Below are 21,494 nucleotides of genomic sequence, written 5' to 3'. Positions count from 1 at the left end.
CACCAGTCATCAAAGCACCAACAAAGTACACTACACTAGTCGGCTAGAGACAGGAAACCAAGTCTGCACACGGGTCCACAGAACTGGCCAAGGCACATACAATGTAGTTCGTGAAAGCAATGGTACGCAGAGTATTGACGAGATCGATGTTTGACAGTAAAGAGTACAAATGAGGTGGAAAAGAGTTATGAAACTGCATAATCCACACATAGAATAATGAGAAATGTTTTGATGTAAGGARCCACAAAGAGAACCAATGATGTTGTCTGCAGCAACACAGTACCTCTTACATTGCATTGGTAACTGCCCAGAGTACAAACAGTACGCGCTGAGTACAAACAGTACGCGCTGAGNGAGTACAAACAGTACGCGCTGAGTACAAACAGTACGCGCTGAGCCAGAGATGAGAGGCTGAACTTTCAGCCACCACAGTCATGACAGGCAGCTCAACAGGGAGCTCACGTGCATTTCATGTTTATGTGCTCCTCTGCTATGAATAGCTTTATAAAAACTGTGGATACTATAATTAGAATCCTTTGAATAAATACATGTCCTGTAATGTTTCTCTGCCAGGGATGTGGTTTGTTAAGGAAAGGGAAAGATGGAGAGAAAAAAAATCTCTAAACCATACAATTTAGAATTCTCCAATTGTTTCCACTGTACAGATCAAATAAGGAGTCCAATTCTGTGTGTATAATACAGAGATAAGCTTGTACCATTAGACTTGTCAAGCTCCCAGTCACTGATAGAGAGAGAAGTATAATAAACGGATTGCACAAAATAGCTTCTCGCTCTGTCTGACTTTGTCTCTAAGTTAATGTAGGGAAGGTGTAACAGTGCTGTCTGGTGCTGTGTGTCCTCAGTCCGCCAGCGGCAGCCCCCAGTCCCAGCGGCCTGCTGACCTGTCTGATGATGAGGTTGGGGAGCTGTTCCAGAGGCTGGCTGGGGTGCAGCAGGAGAAGTGGATGTTGGAGGAGAAGGTATAATCTCTATGCTATTCATACTTAGTTATAATATAATACTAGTGTATACATAAGCAGCAAAGGCTCAAGGAGGTGTGGGCTATGGCCAATATACCACGGCTAAGGTCTGTTCTTATGCACGACACCAAGCGGAGTGCMTGGACACAGCACTTAGCTGTGGTATATTGGCCATATATCACAAACCCCTAAAGTGCTTTATTACTATTATAAACTGGTTACCAATGTAGTTGGAGCAGTAAAAATACATGTTTTATCATACCCATTGTATACGGTCTGATATACGATGGATGTCAGCCAATCAGCATTCAGGGCTCGATCCACCCAGGTTATAATATACTATTATACTACTCTACTATAATCCGTATAATATACCATACTACTATCTATATATACACACTACATGGCCAAAATGATGTGGACATTCCTTTAAATTTGTGGTTTTGGCTAATTCAGCCACACACGACGGGTATAAAATCGGGCACACCGCCATGCAATCTCCATAGACTAACACTGGCAGTAGAATGGCCTTACTGAAGAGCTCAGTGACTTTCAATGTGGCACWGTCATAGGTATGCCATCTTTCCAACAAGTCAGTTCATCCTATTTCTGCTCTACTAGAGCTGCCCCAGTCAACTGTAAGTGCTGTTATTGTGAAGTGGAAATGTCTAGGAGCAACAACGGCTCAGCCCGAAGTGGTAGGCCACACAAGCTCACAGAACGGGACYGCAGAGTGCTGAAWCGCGTTCTCTGGAGTGTTGAATCACACTTCACCATCTGGCAGTCCGACGGACGAATCTAGGTTTGGTGGATRCCAGGAGAACTCTACCTTTCTGAATGCATAGTGCCAAATGTACAGTTTGTGGAGGAGGAATAATGGTCTGGCGCTGTTTTTCGTGGTTCGGGCTAGGCCCTTTTAGTTCCAGTGAAGGGATATCTTAACGCTACATCATASAATGACATTCTAGACGATTCTGTGCTTCCAACTTTTTGGCAACAGTTTGGGGAAGGCTCTTTCCTGTTTCAGCTTTACAAAGCCCCCGTGCACAAAGCGAGGTCCATACAGAAATGGTTTGTCGAGGTTGGTGTGTAAGAATTTGACTGGCCTGCACTAAGCCCTGACCTCAACCCCATCGAAYATCTTTGGGATGAATTGGAACGCCGACTGCGAGCCAGGCCTAATTGCGCTATATCAGTGCCCGACCTCACTAACGCTCTTGTGGCTAAATGCTAAAAGTCCCCGCAGCAATGTTCTAACATCTAGTGGAAAGCCTTCCCAGAAGAGTGGAGGCTGTTACAGCAGCGAAGGGAGGACCAACTCCATATTAATGCCCATGATTGTGGAATGAGATGACATGAAAGAAAGTTGTGGARTAAGGTTAATGTTCCTCTCTGCAATTTATGAGTCTGCGGCAGTGATGAATCCTTATTTTTGGACCACTAGAATTGATTTATTTCCCAATGAAATTGTGATAGCATCTTTTACTGGTGATTTTAAATMACTTTGAAATGCACCAGAATATGTCTGGAGCTGCACTGAACGGGAACCTATTGCTTCTGCTTGTTTTCGTGCCTTGGCCTGGCTGTTTTGCAGCMATTTTCCCGAGATCATATTATATAYTTACACTGCCTGCCTGCTCTGTGTGAGAGATGATTGATGGACTTGGTACATGCTGGTAGCTGTGACGGGTGCTTTGTATACAGTATGTATGTATTYCTGTGGTTCTGGTGCATCTAATATGTCTGTCTACTGTGCTTGCAGGTGAAACACCTAGAGGTCAGCTGCTCCTCCATGGCTGATGACATCTGTAAGAAAAGTGCCATCATCGAGACCTATGTCATGGACAGCAGGATAGGTAACGTTCTGAGCTTGGGCGATATACCGTATATACTCTATACCGGGGTATTTAGAAATAGCCACAGGATGCTTTTTCAATACCGTTCTTTTTCAAGAAATTTTAATATTTGTAGCTACTTTAAGTACAGTGCATCCGGAAAGTATTCAGACCCCTTGACTTTTTCCACATTTTATTAGTCTTATTCTAAAATGGATTAAAATGTGTTTTTTTCACCTCATCAATCTATACACTACCCCATAATGACAAAGCAAAAACAGGTTTTTAGAAACCTTTGGCAGCGATTACAGCTTTGAGTCTTCTTGGGTATGACGCTACAAGCTTGGCACACCTGTATATGGTGGAGTTTCTCTAATTCTTCTCTGCAATCCTTCAAGATCGGTCAGTTAGGATGGAAGGTCGCTTTCACATGTATTTCAGGTCTCTCCAAGATGTTCCATCGGGTTCAATCCGCCTGTGGACCACTCAAAGACATTCAGACTCTCCCGAAGCCACTTCCTGCATTGTCTGCGTGTGTGCTAAGGTCGTTTCCTGTTGGAGTGAACGTTCGCCCCAGTCTGAGTCCTTGAGCCTTGTAGCAGATTTATATCAATGACCTCTGTCTTCATCATTCCTTGAATCCTGATTCCTCCAGACGTGATCTTGTATTGCAGCTAAAGAGTTCAATCTTGTTTCATCAGATCAGAAATTGTTTTTCATGTCTAAGATTCTCCAAGCAGGCTGTCATGTGCCTGTTTACTAGAGAGTGCTTCAGTTGGCCACTCTACCATAAAGCCTGATTAGGAATGCTACAACAGAATGGTTGTCTTCTGAAGGTTCCCATCTCTACAGAGGAACTCTGGACTCTTCAGAATGACCATCGGGTTCTTGTCACCTCCCTGATCAACCCTCTCACCGTTGTTCAGTTTGCCCGGCTGTCCCAGCTTCTAGGAAGAGTCTTTGTGGTTCCAAACTGCTTCCATTTAATAAGGATGGGGGCCACTGTGTTCTTGGGGACCTTCAATGCTGCAGACATTTTTTAGTTCCCCAGATCTGTGCCTCGACACATTCCTGTCTTGGCGCTATACAAACTATTCTTTCAACCTCATGACTTGGTTCTTGCTCTGACATGTGCTGTCAACTGTGGGACCTTTATATAGACAGGTGTGTGCCTTTCCAAAATATGTCCATTCAATGGAAATGACCACAGGTGGACTCCAGTCAAGTTGTAGAAACATCTCAAGGATGATCAATGGAAACGGGATGCACCTGAGCTCAATTTCGAGTCTCATAGCAAATGGACTGAATACTGACATAAATAAGGTATTTCTGTTTTTTATATTTAATACATTTGCAAAARAAWKTCTAAACCTGTTTTCGCTTYGTCATTATGGGKTATTGTGTGTTGGTTGAKTTTTCTGTTTATTTAATCTATTTTAAAATACGACTGTAACAAAGAAAAGGTGGAAAAACTCGAAGGGGTCTTAATACTTTCCGAATTAACTGTATGCCTACATATTTTGCTTAGTATTTTGTCTGTCGAATGGCAATGTAAGTTTTAAAGCCAGTTAAGATTTACTTTCATTCTGAAATGTAGCCCAACTAGGAAGTAACAGCGTATTTTCGCTGTTCGTGCAATTTATTTTTTCAATCGTGAGTTTATGGTTATGACCGTTGAACCAAAAAACAGAGGGCGCTTAAAGATGAGAGTTGACTGTTGATTAYTCCAGTACATCTTGTTTCATGTCTCGAGGGCAAAAGTAGAAATTGTATTTCACCTTAAATAAACTATTCTCTAACTACTTGCATAAATAGACACTATCCTGCTCCTTTACGGTGGGGGATTTATTCAATTATATTATTACATTTGAACCTGACTCACTGTCTTCCTTTTATAATCCACTCTTAAATGTTTTTCCGTTCCTTTAATTATACGATTTCCGTAAAACTTAAAAAATATCCGGAGTTTATGTGCTTAAATCACTGAACACAACAGCGTTTTTGAGACAGGCTTCTATTTAAGCCAGGCTTCTATTTCCTTCTAATAATGCACACAGCTATTGCTCTTTGCATAGTTATTGTTTAATTCCAGCATTCCTTCCAGCAATTTCTTCATTTCCTGCTCATATGTTTATCATTTACACCAGCGTGGTCAAAGTAAATGGACTGGAGGCCAAATAAAAAAGTTATCTACGAAGCCGAGGGCCGCACTGTTCGAATGTTCAATGGTAAAAATTTTTTCAAATGACGGCATATAGTCTATGAACCTAATGGAGCCTACTAACAACCTAACAAATATACTCAATATGTCAGATAAAATAAAGGCAATATGTTTATAGTCTGTCAGAATCTTTAATTCAACAGAGACACAAAGAACAAATTTCCTGTAATAAAAAATCGGGCCCATAACATGAACTTATGAAAGAAGAACCGTATTCACCACCATCGAGTAGCCTGATATTGTCTATTTTTAGCAAAAGTGGGCTTAAATTTGACTTCAAAAGAAAAACAATAATAAGATTTATAGGTCCACTAACTGAAATATTTTTTAAAATATAATTGGATGAAATACAATAAAATAAAGTCTAAAAATTCATTAATTAAAACAACACTTTTTTAAGGAGAAGTGAACATGCATGAAAACACATATTATAACGGTTTAACTTTTAAACTTGAACTAGAGTAACTAACCTTAAAATTGGATGGCACAGTAATGTCACTTTTAGTTAGTGAGCTGTGGTGTCCCATCTTTCCACAAAGTTCATCAAGTGTTCGCGAAGGCTCTGACTGAGAAATCCGTCAGAATTGAGGAGGTGTTCAGCGGAGTAAGTCACTTCTGTTGATGTTTTTGTTAGGTCATCAAAGAAAACATGTGTTTCACACAGGTATGGTCTGCCAAACATAACAGGACTTTACCAGCCTGGATGCGCAGCTGGGCTTGTGCGGAGGAAACGGCGAACCCGGCACACGCACTCGCCCTATTCCCTCCAGTGCATCATGGCATTGCGAGTCAATCAACTCCATTTGGGTTTGGGTGGTGAGCTTCACTCAAACAGCAAATGGGTTATCTAGCGAGAGTGTTCACCTGCTTTTGTGCTTCAAATCAGCAAATCGCGTGCGAAGCTGCAGCGGCAGCATCCTATTTATCAGCCAGAACTGTTGCCTCGCGGAACCATGTAGAGACTTCTCTTTCAATGGTCGCGCAGCTGGGAAATGGCTCGAAATTTTCTTCGATCTGCGTTCTCCGACAGAGCTAGTTTGGTTTTAAATGCCTTCCTTACTGACTATCGAAGATGATCACTGATCCGACCCTGCAGCTGCAAATCATGTCATTCAGAGACGTGTAATGTCACAGCAAAACATTCAGCACAGAAAGCATTTTCGTCTCGAGTGTGTTGTTGCTTTCCCTTTGGCTGTCCAAAACAACAATCTCCTCCATGAGTCGAAACAACTCTTTGAAAGCACCTTCCCTGCTTTAGCCTATACCTCTGTGATAATGGCAAACACCATGCCCTTCTAACTCCGTCAGAAATGCCTTGAACTGGCGGTGATTAACCTTTGGCTCTGATAAAGTTAAACCGTGCGCGTGATGATCTCATTACATGCTCCATTTTCAAGCTTTACCGCACAACGCTTCCTGTGTATGATACAATGATAAGCTGTCAGCTCACCTGTCGCTTTCCTCTGCATCTTTCCCAGTATCTTCGCCACCAGTCCCGCTCCTGTGTCCACACATCGCAGGTGCTCCGTCGTTGTCAAACCCACGAGTTTTTCCCAAGCGAGCTCCATCTCATTTACACATCTTGACACCTCTTCATACAAATCATGCCCGTAGTTGTGCATGCATAGGACGTAAAGCCAAAAACTCCTCTGTCACGCTTAGCTGGAGTCCACTCCGCGGATGAAAATTGACAACTGGGCAATGTCAGAAATGTCGTGCTCTCATCCACAGCCAAGGAATATGCAATGAAATCTTTTCCTTTCACAAGCTGCTCTTTTAGATTGATGGACAACTGGTCTACTCTCTCGCAATGGTGTTCTGCTCAGACTCACATTTAAAAAGAGTTGCCTTTTTCTGGGCAAACTTCGTCACAAACTTTAATCATGCAGTTTTTGATGAAATCCCCCTCCGTAAATGGCGGCCTGATTTAGCGATCTCTTCTGCCAAAATAAAACTGGCTTGACAGCAGCCTGGCCTTGTGATTTGGCTTTTTTGAACAGAGCCTGTCGAATTTGAGCCTCGTTTTAATTCCTCTGCCTTTTGTAGCCTTTGTTCCATGTCCATATCTTGTTTTTGTCCGCGTGTTTCGTTTCATAATGTCGTCTCAGATTATACTCTTTCAGTACCGCCACACTTTCTCCACACAGAAGACACACAGGTTTTCCAGCTACCTCCGTGAACATATACTCCGACTCCCACCTTGTTTGAAACCCCCGGTTCTCAGTGTCCACCTTCCGTTTTGCCATTTTGATGGCGTATCTGAAAGTTAATTTTACTGTGATGCTGACGACTGCTTGTCCAATAATATATTGAAATGAAGCAGCCTACTGCTCGGTGCGTCCCACCGTTGCATTGTGGGAAATGTAGTATTGGTGCGTGTAAAAGATCTGCGGCTGCCGGCTTGCCTGCGGTCTGCGGGCCGGTTCTAATAATAAATCAAGATCATCCCAGGGCCTAAAAAACCTTCTCGCGGCCGGATGTGGCCGCGGCCTTGACTCTGGACATATGTGATTTACACACTGTCACGTTTATTTTGTCTTAGTATATTTTATTTTTCTAAATAGAGTCAATGTCCTTGATTTTCCTTGACTGTGCTTTTTCAGCAGTTCTTAGAGGTGATCGACGGATTTCTAGGTCTGTACCCCGAAGTTGATTGTTATGTTATTAGCTAGCAGTTTCAGCTGTTAGCAGCCAATGGCTAGCAGTTTCTTACTGGTGATTTAAAATGGCATAATTTTTTGTCATTACTGATTATTTTAATATAGACAACGAATTCATGGTAATTCATGTTAACTTCGTAAATAATTAATTTAGACAGGGCATTTATTTGAAACGCCGCGTTTATTTTTGTGAAATATTTGCAATTGCTTGGCTATTTAAAGGGACAGGCGGCTATTTGAGATTTGGCGTTTAACATTTTACGGTAATTCAATTTTATATTTGCCACTATTGGAGCGCTCAGATACACTTGAAACAGCTCTTTGTTCAAACTAATAACTCCATGATAAGCTGTGGGCTCTGCTTATCATTTTATTTTGTATTTTAATAAGGTCTGAGTGGTTCGGCTGGCTGTGTATTTGAGATTCCTCTGCACCCTGTTCTGCTGTTGTCCTCGACAAGATTAGCACAAGTTCCGTTCAAAGTATTATCCGTGCTAATTTAACGTCCATGAGGCATTATGTGGAGTGGTAAATGGAACACCATTACCATATAAAACTGGCAGAGTTTACAAGAAAATCTATTCAGAATGAAATTCAAGCACTTTTTAGAATGATTAGCACAGTGAAACATAATAAAGTTATGCTAAGTATGCTAGCTGGGTGTTGTTACTGGCTAGGTAGTAAAGACAGTTTCAGAAATTCAAATCGAAATGGCATATTTCGCAGATCCAAAAYGTCAACCATAGCAACATTTCACGTTAAACTGATGTAGATGGGCTTTAAAACGTACCATAAGCTCAATAGAGACTGACCCAGTTTCACTACCTGGACTTGTCATCAGTGCTCAGACTTGGGTCTCTGTCTGAATGCCGTCCTTATTGTGAGCGTGCGGGCACTCAAGCTCAATGATATCATCAGGCTTTAGTTTCATGAAGGTCTGTAGCATGGTGATAGGGCTCAGAGGGCACACTTCCAGGGCATGCCTTTAGGAAAGCACTAGCAAAAAAGATTTGAAGTAGTTCACTCTCAAATAAAACTCTCGTTCACCCTGGATGTTTTTTCTAGATCTTCATAATGGTCCTCCTGTTGGCGATGTTGAAGAGGATATTTTCATCGTTTTCTTTGTAGATGTTGTGCCCTTAACTGTAACTACTGCAATGATTGATTGAATTATTAAGACTTTTATATAGGCCAAGTCTTAGTTACATGATACTGAAAAGAGAGCTTGTTTGTTGAAAATGTGTCTTAAGTTAATCATGGCGTAGAGACAGTACAGGTATGAGGTGAAAGATGCAAGGACAATGGCAAGATTTCTGAACCTAGAAATGTGTTTACACTACACCATGTTCTAAAWTGCTACAGTGTTTAAAGCTCATTTCACATTGACATTTATTGCTTATAACTTTGAATATTTAGCTCAAATCTTGGAAGTATTCAAATTCACTTTTAACTTTGACGGATGCATCCTTTCTGTGCTCCTCTTCTATAACCCAGTTAAATGAATCTCAAGAGAGAGGGAGCGAGAAAAGGAGATTGAGTAGTACTCCTAGCAACGCGCATGACCCACCCACCTGAAGATCTGTCGATTTCCTTTGATGGAGGGGTGCAGCATCCTCTTGTCATTTAAATCTCGCCGGATGGATTGCTTTCATTTTACTCCTGCGACTCTTTCATACTCTTCTTGCTCGTGCCTGCTGTTTTTCCCCGCTAAATCTACGACCGTGGAAATGATTGTAATGACCTGGCAAACACACCCCCGGTAATGGCTGAAATGGGCTCAATGGAATACATTGTCTTTCTGTTGCGTCTATTTGTATTTATTATGGATCCCCATTAGTTCCTGCCAAGGCAGCAGCTACTCTTCCTGGGGTCCAGCAAAATGAAGGCAGTTATACAATTTTAAACACGTTACAATACAATTACAACAGATATCACAACACATTGTGTGCCCTCGACTCTACTACCACATATCTACAACACAAAATCCACGTCTACATGTGTACGCCTGTGTTTGTGTCTGATTGATGATTGATCATCTGATTGATGATGATTGTATGTGAGTGGGTGTGTGTAGAGTCAGTGTAAATGTGTGTGTGAGAGCAAATGATGGAGTGTTTGTATGTGTGTTGGAGTATGTGTGCGTAGTATGTATGGCCCTGTGTGCAGTCCAAAAATAAAATGCAAAGGTCAACTCAGATAGTCCATGTAGCCATTTACTTAGCTATTTAGCAGTCTTATGGCATGGGGATATAAGCTGTTCAGGAGCCTGTTGGTGTCAGATTTGATGACCAGGAGCTCGGCCCCAGTGATGGTACTTGGTTGTCCGCACCACTCTCTGCAGCGCCATGCAATCGACGGCAGTGCTCTTGCCATACCAAGCAGTGACGCAGCCAGTCAAGATGCTCTCMATGGTACAGCTGTAGAACCATTTGAGGGCCTGCCATGCCAAATAATGCACCCCTCTACGTCACAATGGGATTCGATAAACTATTAGCGTCCGTTGCTGTATCAGCGGTGGGATGACCTAAGGATTCAAATTTTGGAGATCATTACAGCCTAAATGACGTTCTTTTCATCATTGCTATGCAAACGAGGCTGATTTCCGCGTCAATTTCACTGTTCCAGCAGGTTTAGTTTAGTTAATGAAATAAAACATTATTTCAAACTACTTTTGGGTACCTTGTTAACATTACAACATGAAATCCATGTCTTAAATATTGCTATGTTTTGGAAATGGCAGAGAAAACAAGCAATCTGCTTGACACATTAAAGTTACTTTCCTTACAGATCAGGAAGTCAGCTAATTTCCACTCATATGCAAATCCGTTTGATTCATACACTGGCTTGTCTGGCTGTCACGTTTTTATTTTAACTTGCCCTTCCCTTATCTACACTGAAATAATATAATTTTAGTAGTCCTATTATCATTTTTTTTTTAATGTCATAGTTCATTAGTACACCGTTGTAGTTGAATATATATGTATCTATTGTAAGTCCAAGGATACAACAATGAATAATGTGGAACACATAAATACCACCAAAGGATAACTTACAACGTATAATAATGAACACCTTGTGAAACAGCTGTGAAAACCAACCTGACAATATTTAAGATTTTAATACATAAAATTCAATCGTTTTTGGTAGAGTTGTGTATTTAATTTATKTTCACAGATTTTTTGTGCACTCAGATGGCAATCATAGAATAAAATACTGAATTCTGGTGTGTGGAATATATAGAGGTGGTTGTGGTTGCTGTGTGGGTGGGAGGTTCTGCCTGTCACTTGTTCTCAACAGGCAGCCAGTCTCAGAAGAGGGAAAATGAGTGTTTGCAGTGCTAGTGTTTTTAGTTCATCTGTGTATCTTACATATTATGTGCCCAGTATGATGGAGCAATAAAAGTTTCTTAGCAGATAATGACAACAACAGCAGTTGTAAATGATGTAATGAAAAGTTGGAGGGTGGTTGGTAATGGAGGACCTCAGGTGGATCCACATCTGAGTGTTGGGCAGAACCCAAAGGGAACAGGGTAGCAGACAGACGTAAACAAGCAAACACACAGGTTACACTTTACTGGGAGAAAATTTGATGGATTAGTGCAGTGTTATAAATGGGACATATGTACTTTTCAACACTTTTGGAAGGTATAGTCTACCTCAAGCTGGTCCCCCTCCGACTCAGAGCACAGAGAATCAGACTGATCCGAACTCACTGCTTCTGGTGGACGGTATACCTCCAGGGGGGCTCGGGACATTCGAAGGTCCTAAAGTCATTTGGAGAGAGAAATTGAAAGGTACATTTTTGTAAGCTTAGCMTAACTACCATTTTTCTTSCTTTCYCAAATGTCATTCMAKCTTAACATACTTTGTATATTGGGCTTCACTGAAGTGTCGGGTGCCAGTGCTTCCAGTGGTTGACCGTCTAGCTGCTTCCAGAGGTAACCCTAGGTACACAGAGAAAAATATCACTGTTAGGGAAACTAAAACTAGCTTCAGGTTATTTTGTGTGCAAATGCAAATAGTTATTATCTGAGATTTTTTATATTCACTTTAACAGATGGTGATCCCAGCTAGGAGCGAAAGAGCAGTGAGGTTTCCCAGGTCTCGCCTAACTTTCGTCCTTCTTCCAAGCCAAGTAATATGCCCCGGTGTCGTAGCACTTCGTCCCCTTCTTGATTCTGCTCCGGTAGCTCTCCTTCTGTTTCTCCTGCACCTTGTCCATGTTCAGTCCTACCTTGATTGATGACAGGAATACATGCAATTATGGTTCATATTACAAATACATTTCTTACAGGGACAGAAAATAAATTATCAGCGGATAATAATTTTTGCCTGGTCAAAAACCTTCACATCCTACTCAGTCTGTGCCTGAAGGTAGTACTCGAAGGCGTTCTGATCTGGTTCGACAACTTCCACCAGATCAGGTGGGGTTTCAGTGATCCGAAAGTATGTTATACCTTATTCCAGCGTTCATGACTTCGGTCACTCAAGATGACCTTAGTAAAAAACACCCTCCTGTGTGGCTGGCCATCCTTTCCGCATATGTAGACATGATTGCCTAAAAAGTTGAAGAGAAGAGTTGTTGAAATACTCCAGTCCACATCACCTAGTTAAGGGCCTTTGGAATTACCATAATTGTTTACACCTATCCATTTCTTATTTTATTTTACCTTTATTTAACTAGGCAAGTCAGTTAAGAACAAATTCTTAATTTCAATGACGGCCTAGGAACAGTGGGTTTAACTGCCTTGTTCAGGGGCAGAACAACATGTGTACCTTGTCAGCTCGGGGATTCGATCTGATCAGGTTTAACTTCTAGCTAGACACCTCAATATGACAGACAAATAACTATCGTTGGAGGCTGCTGATGGGAGGACGGCTCATAATGATGGCTGGAATGGAGTCAATTGAATGGAAACCACGTGTTTGATACCATTCCATTTACTCCATTCCAGACATTATCAGCAGCCTCCACTGAACTATGTGTATAGCTATCAACTAGCTAACGTTAGACGGAAAATGSTTGTGAACAWATGGTTGTACATAGCTAAATCCGTCCAGTTATCTAATTGCTTAACGTTACCCTGAATTGTGAATTTCTCTGAATGTTGCTCCTCTTGTCCAAATCAGTGGTGTCTTCATAGTACTCCCAAGTGACGCAGTGGTCTAAGGCACTGCATTGCAGTGCTAGCTGTGCCACTAGAGATCCTGGTTGGAGTCCAGGCTCTGTCTATGTAAGTACAGTAGCTAGCAACGKCAATCTAAAAACAGCTTAAATTATTTATTCCTATTTAACAATGTGTACCATCAAAAACACCATCCTTGGAGAGAAATTCAGAGGTAATTTATTTGCGCAGACTGAGCGRGCGTTATTGCGGTGAAATAGAACTAGAACTGCCCGCATCCTCCTCCCTTTGTGACTGCAAAAATKTAAAATAGAGCCAAGCAACCTGCATTGCAACTGATGCTTTGGTTCATTACGTAATCCAGTCAGAATGTTGCAAGTTCTAGCAACAGTCCTAGCAACAGAAGCTAGAACTCATCAAATCCCATTGTGATGTAGAGGGGGACTCTATTTGGCATGATATGCCCATGCCAAAYGTTCTCAACCTCCTGAGTGGGAAGAGGTGCTGTCACGCCTTCTTCATGACTGTGCATGTGGACCATTTTAAGTTCTTATTGATTTGGACACTGAGGAACTTGAAGCTCTCGACCCGCTCCACTGCCACCCTGTCAATGTGGATGGGGGTGTGCTCGCCCCTCAGTTTCCTGTAGTTCACGATCCTCGGTTTTACTAACGTTGAGGGAGAGGTTGTTCCAGCCCCACACTGCCAGGTCTCTGACCTCCTCCCTGTAGGCTGTGTCATTGTCGCTSGTGATCAGGCCTACCAGCGTCTTGTCGTCAGCAAACTTGATGATGGTGTTGGWGTCATGCGTTGCCACGCAGTCATGGGTGAACAGGGAGTACAAGAGGCGACTAAGCACACACCCTCTTATCTAGGTGGGTGAGGGCAGTGTGGAGTGCAATTGAGATTGCGTCGTCTATGGATCTGTTGGTATGCAAATTGGAGTGGGTCTGAGATGATGGAGTTGTGTGCCATAACCAATGGGTGATCTCGCTCGGACCCAAATCTTCTGGGTTGGTGGCAGCCCTCACACTATGTTAATGACAAAGCGTGCATAAATTGCATTGAGTTTGTCTAGTAGAGACATCGTTGGGCAGATCATGGCTGGCTCTTCCTTTCTAATTCGTAATGGGCTGTAGCCCCTGCTACATGCGGTGGGCGTCGCAGCCTGTAATATGATTCCACCTTACTTCTATAWTGTCCTTTTGTCGTTTGATGACTCTGTGGAGGTCATAGCAGGACTTCTTGTTCCTGTCCTCTGCCGTAGCCTCAGGGTTGTCTGCGGTAGCCCTGTCCTTTAGTTTAGCGCCAACATTAACTGTGGGGACAACAACACCGATGCATTTCCTAATRAAGCCGGTGACGGAGGTGGTTAGCTCGTCGATGTTATTGGTGGAGTCCCGAAACATTCCAATTAGCGCTAGCAAAGCAGCCCTGTAGCATAATCTCTGATTCTGGAGACCATTTCTCAACGAAGCGAGTCGGGGGTAATTCCTGTTTTGAGCGTGTGCTTGTAAACAGGAAGCAGGCGTACCTGATCTGATTTGCCGAATGGCGGACCAGGGAGAGCCTTGTATGCTTGCTTGAGGGTAGATTAACGGTAGTCTAGGACTTTATCGCCCCTAGTGGCGAGGGAGACGTGTTGATGGAAGTTGGGCATCACACCTTTCAATGAAGCAGAATTAAAATCGCCGGCAACCAGAAAAGCAGCCACTGGATGTACGTTTTTCTGCTTGGTTATAGCCTCGTACATTTCGATTAATGCCAGCTTGTTATGTTTCTTGTCCTGAGGTGGAATGTATACAACAGTCACAATAACAGCTGAAAACTCCCTCGGGAGGTAAAAGGGTTGGCATTTGACCATAAGGTATTCCAAGACGGGTGAACAGTTAGTCAACACTTCAACCTCGCTCGAGTCAGCACACCAGTTGTTGACGAAGSAAACCCCTCCCCCCTCGATTTCCCCAACTCCACTGTCCTGTCGGTACGGTGAATGAAGAATCCATAGAGTTGGATAGCTAAAGAATAGGGGTACCGCAGACAACCCTGAGGCTAYGGCAGAGGACAGGAAGAAGTAAAATAAGTCCCATATATTGTCTGAGGCATGTTTCAGAAAAGCTGAGAATATTGCAGTTTCGAGAGTCATGTCAGATCTGAGGTCATCCATCTTATTATCAACTGACTGTACATTGGYCAATAGAATGGAGGGAAGAGGTTGCCGGTTCTTCCTTYGCCTTAATCTCACCAGGATCCCCCCTCTCTTGCCTCTGTAACGTCGGTATTTCCTCTTGGGTAGCCTGAAAATTTAGTTGGAATTACAGACAGAGCCMAGGACAGATGAGTTGAAGTTAAAACCAGAATTGAGGTAACTGCCAATCTGATGTTAGAATATAAATTAATCTCGGTTGTAAGAAATGACAGTGGATACATTTTTTWAAATTAGGTAAAAATAAACAACAAAAGCAAAGTTTGGTCGGAGCTAGCAAATTGCGCTGTACTAGATGGCCGCCATCTTCACTTTGTTATTAAGTTATAATTACTTACATTTGCTTTCATTCAAGTATTTTTGTCAGCCATCTTCCTGAAGCAACATTAGATCCTTGGGTCATAGAGCTTTATGGGAGTTTTGATAACCACTTGATAGGAAGTCTATGTCGATTCACATCGTTTGGAGGGCCAACTAGAGGCCTAAAAAGGCACTACCTCTCAATGTTGAATTTTCAACACCACTCCGACTTGATGCTGGTTCACGCAAAGTGGAGGGGAAGGGCTAAAGGAGGTTATCGGGATTGAGCCTAGAAGTCCAATGGTCAGTAGTGCTGTTTTTCTAGCTCAGAGATGAGTGGAGGTTGATATGACCTAATAAAGAAGTCTGTGCTCATCTCTCAAGGGWCTTAATATCTTTCAACAGTGCTTGGCGTGCGCGCGCGAGCACACACTGATTCCAGTTTGCAGAGTGGTGGAGGTAGGATCCTTTGTACCTCTTGTGCCCTGTAACAACCTTGGTTTTAACAATAAGAGGTCATTATTTAACATAGTCATCCTCATTTAGAGGAAGTGGGTTGGACTTTCCATCCCCCGCATATGAGATGATGTGGCTTCCTCTCCTCTATGTGTGCTCTCCTCCTGTTTTTCATTTCATGACTGACTGATTTAACATTGTAATGCCAGGCTAGATTCTGTTAAGGCCGTCATCTTCCAATTGTAAATATTGTGGTGCTATGAAAGTTGAAGGTCTCCTGTTCGCTGGACTTGTCAGACTGCGTAAACAACGGGGTGAAGTGGAGGAGGGRAAAAAACATTCTTAGCCGATGTCTTTGAAGAGAGAATTTTGGTTTTCACTTGAGATTTGGCTTATTTGCATGTAGTTTAAGGTAGCTAGAGCAGTGACACTACAGAGTATTCAAAAGATGCATTTAAAAACATATTTAAAAACACATTGTATTATTTCTAGATATGAACATGTACACATCTGGCAAAGGAAAGCTCATAAAAGCTGATACTCAACACCGKATATTAATTGGATCCTATAATGATCTACCGTATCTTACAATGGTCATATTTACAGCCAGCTGTGCTGTAATGTTAGTGCAGATGTTTTTTTGGTACTACAACAGGCGTGAAGGGTGGGGCATAGCGTTTTGTATTCAGGACAAAAATATATTTAGTAAAAAACCCTGCCCTCCCATAACATCAGGCAGATCCACAGAGCAGGGAAGGCTGTAGAGGCCATGGGGAAAGGAATGGGGTCCCAACCTGTAGAAGGCAGGCAGTAAGGCGTTGGTGGTAGATGAGAGCTGACATTAGCAGGATGTAAATGATTCAGGATGCAGACATGCCTCAGTGAACCCAACACTCATCTTCAATAATGCAGCAGCAGGCTCAGCCCTCTGCTCAGCCCTCTGGTCAACCCTGCTGGTGAGACGCAACGGGATGGGACGGGAGTAGCAACGGGATGGGACGGGAGTAGCACCCAGTAATGTTAGTGCCTGCCAGGCAGCAACGGGACAGGACGAGCACCCAGTAATGTTAGTGCCTGCCAGGCAGCAACGGGACAGGAGGAGCACCCAGTAATGTTAGTGCCTGCAGGAAACACGGGATAAGGAGGAGCAACGAGTATGTTAGTGCTGCAAGGCAACAACGGGATAGGAGGAGCACCCAGGTAATGTTATATGCCTCAGCAGCAAGGAAGACAGGAGGAGCACCCAGTAATGTTAGTGCCTGCCAGGCAAACGGGACAGGAGGAGCACCCAGTATGTTAGTGCCTGCCTAGGCACAACAGGGACAGGAGGAGCACCAGTAATGTTAGTGCCTGCCAGGCAGCAACGGGACAGGAGAGCACCCAGTAATGTTAGTGCCTGCCAGGCAGCAATGGCAAGGAGAGAGCACCCAGTAATGTTAGTGCTGCCAGGCAGCAACGGGATGGGAAAGGGAGGAGCACAGTAATGTAGTGCCTGCTAGGCAACAACGGGACAGGAACACCAGTAATGTTAGTGCCTGCCAGGCAGCAACGGGACAGGAGGAGCACCAGTAATGTTAGTGTGCCAGGCAGCAAAGGATGGAACAGGAGAGCACCCAGTAATGTTAGTGCCTGCCGGCAGCAACGGGACAGGAGAGCACCAGTCATGTTAGTGCCTGCAGGCAGCAATGGAACAGGAGGAGCACCCAGTAATGTTAGTGCTGCCAGGCAGCAATGGGACAGGCGGAGCACCCAGTAATGTTAGTGCCTGCAGGCAACAACGGACAGGAAAGCCAGTAATGTTAGTGCTGCCAGGCGACAAACGGGAAGGAGGAGCACCAGTAATGTTAGTGCCTGCGACAGGCAATGGGACAGGAGGAGCACCCAGTAATGTTAGTGCCTGCCAGGCAGCAAAGGGATGGGAAAGGGGGGAGCACCCAGTAATGTTTAGTGCTGCAGGCAAGCAACGGGACAGGAGGAGCACCCAGTCATGTTAGTGCTGCGGCAGCAATGGGACAGGAGGAGCACCCAGTAATGTTAGTGCTGCCAGGCAGCATGGGACAGGAGAGCACCCAGTATGTTAGTGCATGCTAGGCAACAACGGGACAGTAGAAGCCCAGTAATGTTAGTGCCTGCCAGGCCAACAACGGGACCGGGAGGAGCACCCAGTAATGTTAGTGGCCTGCAGGCAGCAACGGGACAGGAGGAGCACCCAGTAATGTTAGTGCCTGCCAGGCAGCAACGGGACAGGAGGAGCACCCAGTAATGTTAGTGCCTGGCTGCCTACCTGGTCACACTGCCTGTCTGTCTGCTCTGAGGCACCATGCATCGTAACATAGTCCTTTCAGCAACTAAGTAGCACCACGTCATGTTCTTGTAGGTAATGGTAATGTACATGTTGACAGTTATTTAATTAATCAATTTGAAATTGTTCCAACCTACTTTCCTTAGTGATTTTATTCTTACACAGCTTGTGGAAGTGGTWGCTGGGTAATGAGCCCCAAACTCTCCACACATTAACACTGTGTGGATGATTCTACAGTAAAATATTCACTCCCACCCTCTTAACCCGGAAGCCAGCTGCACCAATGTGTTGTAGGAAACACTGTTCAACTGACAACCGAGGTCATCCTGCAGGCGCCCGGCCCGCCACAAGGAGTCGCTAGAGCGCCCCCCCCGGACAAAAATGAAAAGCTGAAATATCTCAAGTTATATACCCCTTTGTTATGGCAAGCCTAAATACGTTTAGGAGAAAACATTTACTTAACAAGTCATAAGTTGCATGGACTCGCTCTGTGTGCAATAATATTGTTTAACATGATTTTTTAATGACTGCCTCATCTCTGTAACCCACACATACAATTATCTGTAAGGTTCCTCAGTCGAGAAGTGATTTTCAAACACAGATTCAACGACAAAGACCAGGGAGGTTTTCCAATGCCTGGCAAAGAATGGTACCTGTTGATAGATGGGTAAAAAACAAAAAAACAACAGACATTGAATATCCCTTTGAGCATTGGGAAGTTATGAATTACACTTTGGATGGTGTATCAATACACTCAGTCACTACAAAGATACAGGCGTCCTTCCTAACTCAGTTGCCGGAGAGTAAGGAAACGGCTCAGGGAATTCAGCATGAGGCCATTGGGACTTTGAAACAGTTAGAGTTTAATGGCTGTGATAGAACTGAGGATGGATCAACATTGTAGTTACTCCACAATACTAACCTAATTGACAGAGTGAAAAGAAGATAAGCCTGTACATCCTGTTTGCGACAAGGCACTAAAGTAATACTGCAAGAAATTAGGAAAAGCAATTCACTTTTTGTCCTGAATACAAAGCGTTGTGTTTGGGGCAAATACAACACATTACTGAGTACCACTCTCCAGATTTTCAAGCATAGTGGTGACTGCATCATGTTATGGGTATGCTGGTAATCATTAAGGACTGGGGAGTTTTTCAGGATAAAAAGGAGACTGGGAGAACCTGGTTCAGTCTGCTTTCCACCARACACTGGGAGATGAGTTCATCTTTCAACAGGACAATAACCTAAAACACAAGACCAAAGAAGACTGAATGTTACTGAGTGGCCGAGCTAGTTTTGACTTAAATCTATTTGAAAATCTATGGCAAGACCTGAAAATGGTTATCTAGCAATGAACAACAACAAATTTGAGTATTTTGAACAGAAAAAAATGGCAAATGTTGCACAATCCAGGTGTGGAAAGCTCTTAGGGACTTACCCAGAAAGACTCACAGCAGAAATCGCTGCCAAAGGTGCTTCTACAAAGTATATACTCAGGGGTGTGAAGACTTCTGTATTTGATTATTAATACATTTGCAAACATTTCTAATAGCATGTTTATTATGGGGTATTGTATTGTGTGTAGATGCGCGAGAAAAMCCGATTTAAAACATGTTGAATTYATGCTGTAACACAACAAAATGTGGAATAAGTGAAGTGGTATGAATACTTTCTGAAGGCACTGTATTTAATAGAGTTTTGAGGAGTGATCAGTTGGTGTAATAGAGATGTCTTGACGTGTTAGACAGCGGTCTAGCGATGGAGGCAGAGGGCGAGAGACAAATGGAGATCGTCAATAATATGACATTTGAAATGCCTATTATTTTTTTACTTTTCAATGTTTACTGTTAATTTCTGCTCATTTCCATTTAGTTTTTTTGTATATTTCACTTGCTTTGGCATATGTTTCCCATGCCAATAAATTGAATTGTGATTGTTAGAAAGCGATGAAGAGTCATATTTGTCACATGCGTAGAATACAACAGGTGTAGACTTTACCGTGAAATGCTTACTCTCCCAACAATGCAGAGTTAAAAAGTAAAAAAACATTTGCAAAAATGAAATGGTAACAATAAAACAACAGTAACCAGGCTATATACAAGGAGTACCGGTACCGAGTCAATGTGCAGRGGTACAAGGCAGTTGACGTAATTGATGTAATATGTACATGTAGGTAGGGGTTAGGGTTAGGAAAGCAAGTCAAGATGCTCTCAATGGTGAAGCTGTAGAACTTCTTGAGGATCTGAGGGCCCATGCCAAATCTTTTCAKCTTCCTGATGGGGAAAAGTAATTGTTGTGCCTCTGTTGGTGTGCTTGGACCGCTATAGTTCCTCAGTGATGTGGACACTGAGGAACTTGTAGCATTTGACTAGTGGTTTAACGGACCGTAGTTGATCTGTATGGATCACCCCCCACGGTTCGGCCCGCATGTGAACCGCGGATCAATTGCAAAGTTTAACCATCATAGTGTGAAATACAGTTTTACTGCCGCTGTTACTTTTTAAAGTAATAATTCCCTAAATCTCGATGCAGAGCTGCAGTGAAAAGATAAAGACAAGACGTGTGCTGTGTTTTACTCTGAAAMCTGAAGGTTGACTTGATTATTTWWWWAAAGCAGTTGTGTGTATTGTTCACGTGAACGGGCATGTTGAATCCCAACGAATCAATCCTGGATGCTCGCGATGCAAAAAGCAAAGAAGAAAAAAGAGCAGTGACAGCCATGGCTAGYGGAGGAGCTGAAGAACTGGAAAAGCCTCCCACTTCATTTAAGTCTCATGTATGGGAGCATTTTGGCTTCCCTGTCAAATATGATGACGGAAGAAGGGTGGTGGACAACACCATTACGGTGTGTAGGCATTGTGCCACAAGAAAACCATATGATCATGGAAATACATTGAGCACGGCCAAACATTTAAAGCGTCATCACCCTGGTGTGTCAGTGACGGGAGCCAACTCTCAGTGAACCAGATGGACCGCCTCCTTGGGAGGATCAGGAAGGTGGTTTACTTTTTCCACCGAAGAACAACAGCTGCTCATGTGCTTAAGACCAAGTAAGAAATGCTACAGCTACCGACCCACAAGCTCATACACCATGTCACAACAAGATGGAACTCCCCTTATGACATGTTGGAGAGCTATCTTGAGCAGCAAGCAGCTGTRTACTCTGCACTGACAGACAAGACCCAGAAAAAAACAAAGACATCGTCACCTTGTCTGATGATGACGTGAAAGTGGCAGAGGAGGACCTCCAGGTGCTCAAAGCTTCAAAACAGGGTCAACCTGTGTTGTTGCATACCCTTACCACCTGGGGGCGGCCTGTCAGGAAGTCCAGGATCCAGTTGCAGAAGGTGGTGTTTAATCTCACGGTCCTTAGCTAAGTGATGATCTTGGAGGGCACTATGGTGTTGAA

The 21,494-nt window shown here is 43.2% G+C and overlaps 1 protein-coding gene across 1 annotated transcript in view; it reads left to right on the top strand.

Moving 5' to 3' along the window:
- LOC111976839 (GRIP1-associated protein 1-like) overlaps positions 1 to 21,494 on the top strand; it is an 88,698-nt gene that overhangs the window by 47,009 nt on the left and 20,195 nt on the right. The window contains 2 exon segments of the mRNA XM_070448160.1: positions 864 to 980; positions 2,743 to 2,836. Of these exon segments, the coding sequence (XP_070304261.1) occupies positions 864 to 980; positions 2,743 to 2,836 (211 nt within the window).

The sequence above is a fragment of the Salvelinus sp. IW2-2015 genome, linkage group LG17 (genome assembly GCF_002910315.2).
Source record: "Salvelinus sp. IW2-2015 linkage group LG17, ASM291031v2, whole genome shotgun sequence".
Lineage (NCBI taxonomy): Eukaryota > Metazoa > Chordata > Actinopteri > Salmoniformes > Salmonidae > Salvelinus > Salvelinus sp. IW2-2015.
The sequence above is the reverse complement of the archived record's forward strand: the minus strand, read 5'-3'. Positions and strand labels throughout refer to the sequence as shown.